At 39.6% G+C, this 10,125-nt stretch overlaps 1 protein-coding gene across 1 annotated transcript; it reads left to right on the top strand.

Moving 5' to 3' along the window:
- Window positions 1-3,572: 3,572 nt before the first annotated feature.
- On the top strand, window positions 3,573-7,227 carry pax1a (paired box 1a). The gene is made up of 5 exons (XM_053335185.1): window positions 3,573-3,582; window positions 3,924-4,553; window positions 5,607-5,740; window positions 6,272-6,485; window positions 7,121-7,227. The coding sequence occupies exons 1-5, from the start codon at window positions 3,573-3,575 to the stop codon at window positions 7,225-7,227; spliced, it is 1,095 nt and encodes a 364-aa protein (XP_053191160.1).
- Window positions 7,228-10,125: the final 2,898 nt, after the last annotated feature.

Here is a 10,125-nt window from a genome sequence, read left to right as displayed (position 1 = left end):
CTGACATTCAGGCTGTGATCATCAGGGGACAAACCAACCAATAATATAAACTAATATGTAGCCTAGAGATATTATAGAGAAAATAATACATCCATTTGAACCCTACCCTACCATATAATATATTTCATTTGTTTTATCTGACGAGCACTATTCTTCTAGTTCATTAAAGATGTCGTCTGAAAGCAGTAGTTTGTTAGGGTGGTGTTGACTAAGAAAACGGCTGCTGTGGAGTAACGACATACAAGTTCACACCGTGAATTGCGTCAGCGTTCAATTAAAAGTGACATATGAAGGACTGTGCATTAGGGGTTGTGTGTTGATGCTGTATGGTATTTATGGGGGCAGATGCTGTATTGTGTGAATACACTTTGAATCCTGCAAAAAAAAAAAAAATGCTAGGAGCCGTTCAGGGTTGTTTTTGTTTTGTCACACATGACAAACCCAAACAGACGGTTGCTGATATATGTACAGAATTTATAACTGCACCAACGGCTGCCGACTTTCCAGACACCAAGTCTATTTATGTATAGTCTATATTCTCTGCATCATTTCATCCACATCTATAACTTTAACACGTCCACATACGGATGAACTGCAGCACAGCAGAAAGAAAATCGTTTAGCAAAGTACCGGTGAGCACGTTAACGTTTCTACACGATTTCTCTTGTGATAAACTGCTGCGCGCATTTTATATCATTTAAAGTATCTGAATAAAAAAAACTACAGAGTCTGTGACACGTGCCAAAGACTTCAGTTATATAATATTATACTCATTATATATATATTTATTTCCATAACATTTCAAAGACCTGAGTCACACAATTTAACATTAACACAGTCAAAGTAATACTACTACTACTACTACTACTGCTACTACTACTACTACTAATAATAATAATAATAATAATACAAATAATAATAACAATAATAATATTAAATACTATAAATACACTCGAGTCCAAAAACGGCAGAGGTTGATATAAAATAGTGCGTAATAAGTCCAATATAATTTGTGCGCTAATACGTTTGAAAATATTAAAATCGAGTCGTTGAAAAAAAAAAACCAAATAGGCTAATGAATATTTTACGGAGTGAATAAACGAACATTCTCAAGTTGAGATTCATATTAGATGAAACATTTAATAAGTATATAAGTCATATGTTTTCTATTGACACATGTAAACACGGGTGCACATAGTCAAATAATAACTCCTAGTTAAAGAAGCAGACGTGTGCCCATGAAGCCATGCAATTCCTGCGTTGTCCAGATGAGGGGAGTCCTGCCAGCCAAGCAATGACGATAGAGGCAGAAACACACAGGGTGATAAAGAGAGTGAGAGACAGTGACAGAGATGGTGTGAAACTGAGGAGGATTTGAACCATCGTTACTATTAAAGAAACTAATTTATACTCAGCAGCAACAGATGAAGTTTTCTCCTGTCTGGCCCGTATCATCATCATCCTGCAAAAAAAAAAATTACATGCAAATGCATGCATATAGAAGACACTGATTCAGTTGATATCCAGGCAAACTGAAGGTCAACGGAAAATAAAAATAAAAATAAAAAAAAGAAAAAGGAAAGAAAAAGACGTCAGTATTTCAGTAGTAGCTAACTTTAAGGCGATCTTCTCCAGCACTCTCTTCCTCTGACCCAACCTGATGCTTTCCATGTGTCCCGCTCCCAGATCTGCATGGTGAAGTGGCCAGGAGACAGAGGGGTGGGGTGGAGAAGTGGAGGGGTTGGGGGGTGGTGGTGGTGGTGGTGGGGGGGGGTGGATAAGGACACTGCACCTTGTTACCATTGGGTCGACTGTTAAGTTTTACAAGTAACGTTTTGCGAGCTTATAAACGATACCTTCTAAACTTGCACAGGAAACTCCGAAAACATGCTGTGATAATGTATGTCTCTGGAATCCAGTCGATATCCCATAGTCTGGGAGCGCTGCGATCTACAGACGTATCGATTACATGAGCCCCTTCCCACGTTTGATGCTGTGGCACTGGCTTATAAAAACGACTCGGGCTGCCAGTGTGTGAGCCACCCTTTGCTCTGATGGTCAAATGACTTCATTCTGAAGGATCACACCTTCAGTCTCCCCACTCCTGCTTAACCACAGGGTCAATTAATGTTAAATATGCAGAACAGATCATTTTATAGCTGAAATATAGTATTTATGATATATAAAGTAGCCACAAATGAAAATCATACAAATATGAATTTGATAGGACTGATATGTAAATTAGCTAACATGCTTCATCCGCAAGAGGATAATTTTAGGTGTATTTATGTTATTTATAAGTTATAAATAACATTTCTAAAAGCATCATTTAATTATACGTGGTTTTAATTGTAGTAAATTACACATAACTAAGTGGATTAATAACACACTTCAGGCCACAAGTTCACCCATTTTTCAGGTGAATCCAGTGACGTAAGAACAGTTAAAAAAAACATCACTTGCAAGCATCACATCATGCATAATGAATATAAGTTAAATATCTTTCTGAATAGGTCTGTTTTATGCAATTTAACCTTCATTACACCCTCTAGTTTTATCACTCACATGTAATTGACACTACTCCCTGTCACGGCTGTCAGTGTAGAAACATAAACATATTTATGTCACCTTTTTAAAAAAAAAAGTGGTTCGACTTTATTTTAGAGCTGAAAACTTTGCTAACCAGTCCAGAAAGACACTCCACTGTCATAACTGTGCGTATATTTACAGTGTATCTCCTATGATGTATAAGTCCTTACCAGAGGGCTGCATGTTGGATGAAACGTTTCCCTTTTCTGCCACTTCCCCTATGCAAAATATTCAAGGAGGCTGCACGGCTCCAACCGGATGGGGTTTGCATTGGCTGACAGCGTTTCCAGCGCAGGACGACCAATGAAACCAAAGCAGAGGCTTGGCGTATAACAGCGAAGATTGACGTGGAGGACGCGTCAAATTAATTCCAGCAAAGTCCGGACTCCCCGGGATAACTCCAATTTGCTTTTATCGGATGAAGATCACTTTGTTACCATTGTACCTTGCAGCCACTGGCTTCCACAAAACACTGGGGCACGCTGCAGTCGGCGGAGATTTTAAGAGGTCTATTTTTCCTCTTCTGGGGCTCATTCCTCCCGTTCCCCTTCCTTCTCTGCCTTCTCTCGGACGCATTCAGCCATTTGAAGGGGCACCTATATTTCCCAGCATCTCGAAACATATAGGCAAATGGGTAAGCCTGAGTTACCATCTGCATGCTTCAGTGGCAGGGAGCTTATGGAAGCGTATCCAGATTCACCACGCCTGCGTAAAAGACAGCAATAAGCATTTGCTTTTTCTCCAAGTTCAGATAATGTGTGCAAATGAGAAGGGTCTTTTTTTTTTGCAACTGCTTGTCAAGTTTATTTCAAGGTGGATTTTCCAGCTCTACTCAGCTGGTATTGCTGTCTGTTTAAAGCTTTAACTCGTATGGTAACCACCCTGCCAATTATCCTATGAAATGCGCTTCTTTGAAGAGCTCTCGAGTGTCAATTCCGTAAGCTCGCCATTTTTAATGTTGTTTTTTTGTTGTGGACGAAGAGATGGTGGAGGGTAAACTCAGACATACAGTTTGCAGACTTTTGTTAAGTTGGAAAAGAGCGACTGTCAGGTTGTCAAGCAGTTTACCAACCTCTGTAGACTGGCACATGTTATCCAACTTTATAACCTCAATTTGTGGTGAAAGTACAGTAGCTGCTCTGTATCTAACAAATGCACATTTTTAAGTGGCTTTGTCTCTTAATGATAAATCTATATTATTGTTTGATGGGAATATTTTTGTGACATGGTATTATGTACAATGTCAGCACGTGGAAATAATATTTTTTATGTCAGACAAACATCTTTACTCACCTCATACAGTATAATTATGTAACATGTGTATTCTCCTGCAGAGCAAACCTATGGAGAGGTGAACCAGTTAGGCGGCGTGTTCGTCAATGGCAGACCCCTACCCAACGCCATACGGTTGAGAATAGTGGAGCTGGCTCAGCTTGGGATCAGACCCTGCGATATAAGCCGACAGCTCCGAGTCTCCCACGGCTGCGTGAGCAAGATTTTGGCGAGGTACAACGAGACGGGATCCATCTTACCCGGTGCCATTGGAGGGAGCAAACCACGGGTCACGACGCCTAACGTGGTGAAAAATATCAGGGAATACAAACAAAACGACCCCGGGATCTTTGCCTGGGAGATCCGGGACAGGCTTTTAGCCGATGGAGTTTGTGACAAGTACAATGTCCCGTCGGTTAGCTCTATCAGCAGGATTTTACGCAACAAGATTGGAAATCTCTCCCAGCCCAACCAATATGAGAGCAGTAAGCAAGCTTCCATGCAGGCCGGGCTCTCGTACAATCACATATACCCTTATTCCTACTCCAACACCATGTCGCCCACTGGCACTAAAATGGGCAGCCCTCCTGGAGTACCTGTGACGGCTGGACATGTGAGCATATCCAGGGCCTGGCCTTCTGCACACACCGTCAGTAACATCCTCGGTATACGAGCCTTCATGGATCCTGCAGGTGAGGACCATCATTTACTCTAAATCTAAGGCCTCTGTGACTCTCTGTGCCATGCATGGTGGCCCTTTGCGTTCAGACTTCTCAAATAAGAGCTTAATAAACCAGTGCAGCTGGTTATTAGTGTGTTACTGAGTATGATAAATTGCCATATCGCTTCGTACAACCTGTTCTGGCAAACAGGCAGGACAATGTGTCCATTAGAGGTTGTACAGGCCTCCGTTTCACCATTCAGCCAAAAAGCAGTAAGGCCACTCTCAATAGGCCTTTTCATGGCATGATGCTTTTGCAAACACCTTGCTCACCTGCTATATCCCCCCTAATCCTTCAAGTAGTCAGTACAGGCGTTTTTTTCCCTGCCTTTCTTGTCTTTTAGCCAGTGTTTGCATCCATTACTGAGTCTCCATGACCGAGCATATGTTTGTGCCATGAAGGCCAATACAAATTATTTATTTATTTAATCATGTATTTTACAAAATGTGTGTATAAAATGTAGAATTAAATATTGTTTTCACAGTGTAATGAATTAGCTCAGCGCTACAAGCCTGCATGTAGGAGAATATTGCGTATTTTACGCAAACATTACGATAATTAATTATAGGGCTTGATTGGGTAAAATAAGCCCAAATAAACAATTACAAAATTATTAAATGAGAGAAAAATATTTTTAGTGAGCTGCTGATGTTTTCTTTGTTGTTGTTTTTTTTATGTGTGTTTTGTTTTTAATTTTTAAGATGAAATTAAAACACAGACCCAATTATGTAATACTTGCATGTTGCCAACAGTTACACACATAAATAATTAAAACAATTTTGATATTAAAATGTATATTTGTTTGAGCAACGTTGGCTTTATAAATATTTTAGATAGTCTTATGTATGTGTTGAAAATGAAATTGTGAATTAAAGCCCAAATAGGCTCATGCGTAAGGCGTTTTAAATATGGCTATAATCCACATAATTCATTTTACATCTTAATGGGACTGCAATGTTTTTAACACTTTAGAAATTCTACCTTTTACACATCTTTGACATGAAGTTACTGTTTCTAAATCAGCCATTGCTGGAACGGAGGGGTACCCACCAAAAATGGAGGACTGGAGTAGCGTCAACAGAGCAGCTTTCCCCGCGGCACACACGGTCAACGGGATTGACAAATCAGCCATTGACGCGGACATAAAATATGGACAGGTAAATAAAGATTTAAACCTCTGTAAACTCTGTCACGTTTCAGCATCGAGACTGGACAAGTGTGCCTTTTCTATGCTGCTGTAACCAAGCCATTTTTCCATTCTCTGTCGGAAACAATCCAAACATATAGTGAAAAAAAGAAAAACTGGCAGAGGCCTTTAATAAATTATGCTCTAGCTACAAAGGCCTGTGGCAGAGTTGTGAAAAGTTTCCATATCAGGGAAACAGAGTCACATAAGGCCACAGACATTTGCTTGATAAGATTTTACTCCTGAGACTCCCATCCGGCAGGTTTTTATTACTGCTGGTTAAATGTTCACGTATGTTTTGGGACTCAGATGACAGATAGAGGAAACCTAGTTGTGTATACACTCTAATTAGCCTAATGGTAAACTGAATTAGAGCGAAATTCGTGCTGTTTCCAGTTTGCTTCCCCATACACCGCCTTTGAGGACCATTGCTAGAAGCCACGCGTCACTTACGATTATAATTCATTCTTATTTTGTCCATGTCTTATGTGATTGCTTGCAGCCATCTTCGACACTGTCCAGTTATGTCTCGGCGTGCGCTTATTCCCCCACCAATCAGTACGGGGTGTACAGCGGGCCAGCAGGCGGCTACGTAGCCCCGGGGCACCACCACTGGCAGCCGCAGAGCCCGGCCCTGTCCCACCCAGGCAGCGGGATGAGCATGCATGCAGGGGAGATCCACTCGCCGATGGCCTTCAAGCATCAGGCCCGAGAAGGTACTACCTATGGAGGGGTTAGAGGGACCATGGTTCAATGGGAAAGCTGATTACATATTTGTCGCAGAGCATTCTCTCAAATGCAGTTGATTGATATCAGGATTTATTTTCCCACTGTAATACTATTATAATTATAATGATTATTACCATTATTACATACGCGTCTGACTGTCTCCCCTTCACTTCCCCTCCCTTCTTCCCTTTCTCACACACACAGACACACACACACACACACACACACACACACACACACACACACACACACACACACACACACGGTTTCTAAATACGCAGTGACCGTGACGAGTGTAAACATTTACCAAATCCCAAATGAAGCCTAATTACATGTCAATTATTAAATATTGACCTTCCAAATTTGGCCAGCAAGCCTGCCAGGTGGTCCGAGAACATTTTTACGCATACAAAAATGAGGAATAATAAGCTTAATTTTGAAAGAAAAAAATCGGAGTCTGCTTGTTATAACGATGCATGTCTCAGTCTCCAGTCTCTTTAAATCAGACTAGATCTGCTAGAACTTGTAGGCGAAATAGTTCACGTTATCTGCATAAGTAAATAATAATTTGATGAGGAGTTGCATGCACAGGCCCACTGTGTTCCTTCTTTGTGTTGTGCAGGAGAGAGAAAACCGCCCAGTCCCCTGAGCAAGCAACAGCAGCAGCAGCAGCAACATGAAGACTTGAACAGTGTGCATGGACTCAGTCTCCCTACCTCATCATCATAACCGGGACTTATACCACCTTAATTACCAGACCCATTTAACTGAACTCATTTCAACAACTCCAACAGTAAGTCTGAACGGCTTGTTTCCCTGAGTGTTTGCAGCTTACGGTCAAACACAGGCCTATTCACATGCATAATGAATACAGTATACCTATATGGGCCTTTATGGTCATATGAATGTAAGCTTGCATGGATGTATCGGTGTTTCCCCTCATTGGTTGATAGTTTTTTTTCTCCACTGAAATATTAGTTTGAAATATTCTGTCATGGAGACAGCGGGATTAAAAAACTTTTTTTTTTTTTTGCCAGTCCAACCTGTCAGTGATAAGTCTGTTACCCTCCATATACCATATAATCCTAATTTGTGGCCAAGATCTCGATTCTACAGTGACTCAACGATGTGAACAAAGAGATAGGCTAGGCCTAAATTGTCTAAATGTAAAATATTTGCCAAAGCTTTAATTACAGTATATATTTTTATAATTTCATTGTAAATATTCAAAAAATAAAGGCTTTCTTAAATGCCATATGTTGTCCGAATTTATATTGTTTCACCATTAAGGGATTAAAAAAGTGCAATGTTTGGTTCTTCCTGGTGCTTACAGCCGAAATTCATAGGGGTCAGTGTTGATGAGGGTGTTCATATCGTTTTCTGTTTACTAGAGCCGTTTCTAGGTTTGTTGATGATGAGGAATTTAGTCTACAGCTTACTGACAGAAATGAGTGGGGGTACTCGTGGATAATTTAAAGGGCTATACCACTATTTTTTTTCAATTATCTACCCGGAATGGAAGTTTGATGTAGCAGGTCGGACACTGAGAAATGATTTTCTTTGAGGCCTGAACATTCATATTACACATTAATATTAGTACAGCAACTGAAATATTGTGGGTCATTACCGGGAGAAGTAATTTCTTTACTCCTATAGGCTGCTCATTGAAAGAGCTCTACGCAGGCTGGGCGCCTATGCTGATGCTATCTGAGTTGTAAATGATACCTGCCACGATGGAAATCTGAGGTCTGATCATGCACGTTAGTGAACGGTGTGTACAATGGAGCAGCTGACAGTCCAAATCCACCCACATGAAGCCTCAGGGATATGTTTTCCCGTATATAAATTAGGAGTATTTTCCCATACAGGCCTATAGGCCTGTGCTGGCTCTCCTGTAAACTGTTTATTCCTGTGGACTCTCTGCTCTGCCGCTCTGACGAAAATTCCTTTAACAGCTTTCCTTAATAGACTGAACCTCACTATTTATGTGACCATGTTGTCTGATCTCACTTCTATGTTTGGCTGATGACTATGACAGGCCTATTGCTATTTTTGTGATCTTTATGCAATAAGACTGTATAATTAATAGTTTTGCACAGATGCAGATGTCGTATAAATTATTATAGTATTATTATAGCCTAGTGTTTTTTCGTCAGTGTTGAAATCATTGTGCCCTCAGTAAGGGCAGTCTGCCGTATTTTGTGGCCGTCCGTTCAATTCATTTATCTTTTACTCCAGAACAATGTACAGTGTACAGTATAAATGGCTAAAATACAAGTTAGCAAATTAGCCACTATCTTGGCTAAAATCATACCAAATAATATTTCGTTTTATCAAATAGTCTAGACTAAATAGTTTGTTCATAAAAAAATGAGTTTTTGACTTTTTTACTATTCAAAGAAAATATAGTCTGTTGCAGACTATATTTTCTTCTAATTAATACCAGCAGCACAAAATATAATTACAGTGTAGTTTGTCATAAAGTTCCCTTTTATAGTTTTATTTCTACCCTAACTGTGAACCAAAATCACCATGAAGCATGTATGTTTCCCAGAAATAATAATAATGAAAGACACTATATTTTTAAATGTATTTATGTCTTATTTATTAGCCCTGAGAGATTTCAAGAGTTTCCTTTGGATTTTAACTGGACACTGGGGTTGACAGATCCAGATCCTGCATCTTTCTATTGTGACTTGATGCTACACACTGGGGTCAGGGAGGGATGTGTGGAGCAGCTGGTTTGGTGAAGGGCCCAGTTTAGTTTGGTTCAGTAAGATTAACAGCAGCACCCTCAGTGTGAATACAGTCGCGCAGAGTAAACATTTTATGGTTGTATTTTTATGCCTTTGCAAAACAGAATGGCTCATTATTTAATGTATAATGCAAATTACATTTTCTTCCTTTTAATGTGAATAGATTTTTATTAAATTACACATGTAGTCATAAAATGTACAATTTTATAGTCTCTAACATACAGGCACATTGACCTCTTGGGGAACTGCTACTGTTACATTGAGTTTCTTGAGACAAGGTTCATCTGGTGACGTTATTGATTATATCTGCTAATTCAACAACAGCAAGCAATAAACCTGATCAGTCAAATCAACTTTAAGGGTTTTAAAACAAAGGGTGCCAGTTGACTGAATGATATGGAAATACCTAGAAAGAATCAAGATGTAGGAATGTTAATAAAAAATGCTCTGAGACAAGAGGGAGAATCAAATTTGCATGTCATTAAGATGAATAATACTTTTTTTCTACATGCACTGTAGATATATTGCAAATGATTACAAATCCAGTTCATCCCAACTAAATGATCAGAAAACCAACATGCAAAACTACTCTCACTGAAACGTATTAGACTGACTGACTGTGTGGATTTGCAGTTGGATTCTGCTTTCTTGACTCTGGCAGTGAGATATACAGTCTCAGTCAAAAGTCTGGACACACTCTCCAAAAGTGTGAGCAGAACAGAACAGAACAAGGAAACAGTATTTTTTGAAAGGCAATACATTATTATCTAGATGCAGTTTCCTTTCCAACTCCAACAAAAAAAAATCAAAAAGATATCAATATATACTCTCTTTGAACATGTTACTGGGCTCATCCACCCAAATTTTCTAG

This window comes from Scomber japonicus, chromosome 16 (assembly GCF_027409825.1).
Source record: "Scomber japonicus isolate fScoJap1 chromosome 16, fScoJap1.pri, whole genome shotgun sequence".
Taxonomy (NCBI): domain Eukaryota; kingdom Metazoa; phylum Chordata; class Actinopteri; order Scombriformes; family Scombridae; genus Scomber; species Scomber japonicus.
Note: the sequence above shows the minus strand (reverse complement) of the source record. Positions and strands in the feature narration are given on the sequence as shown.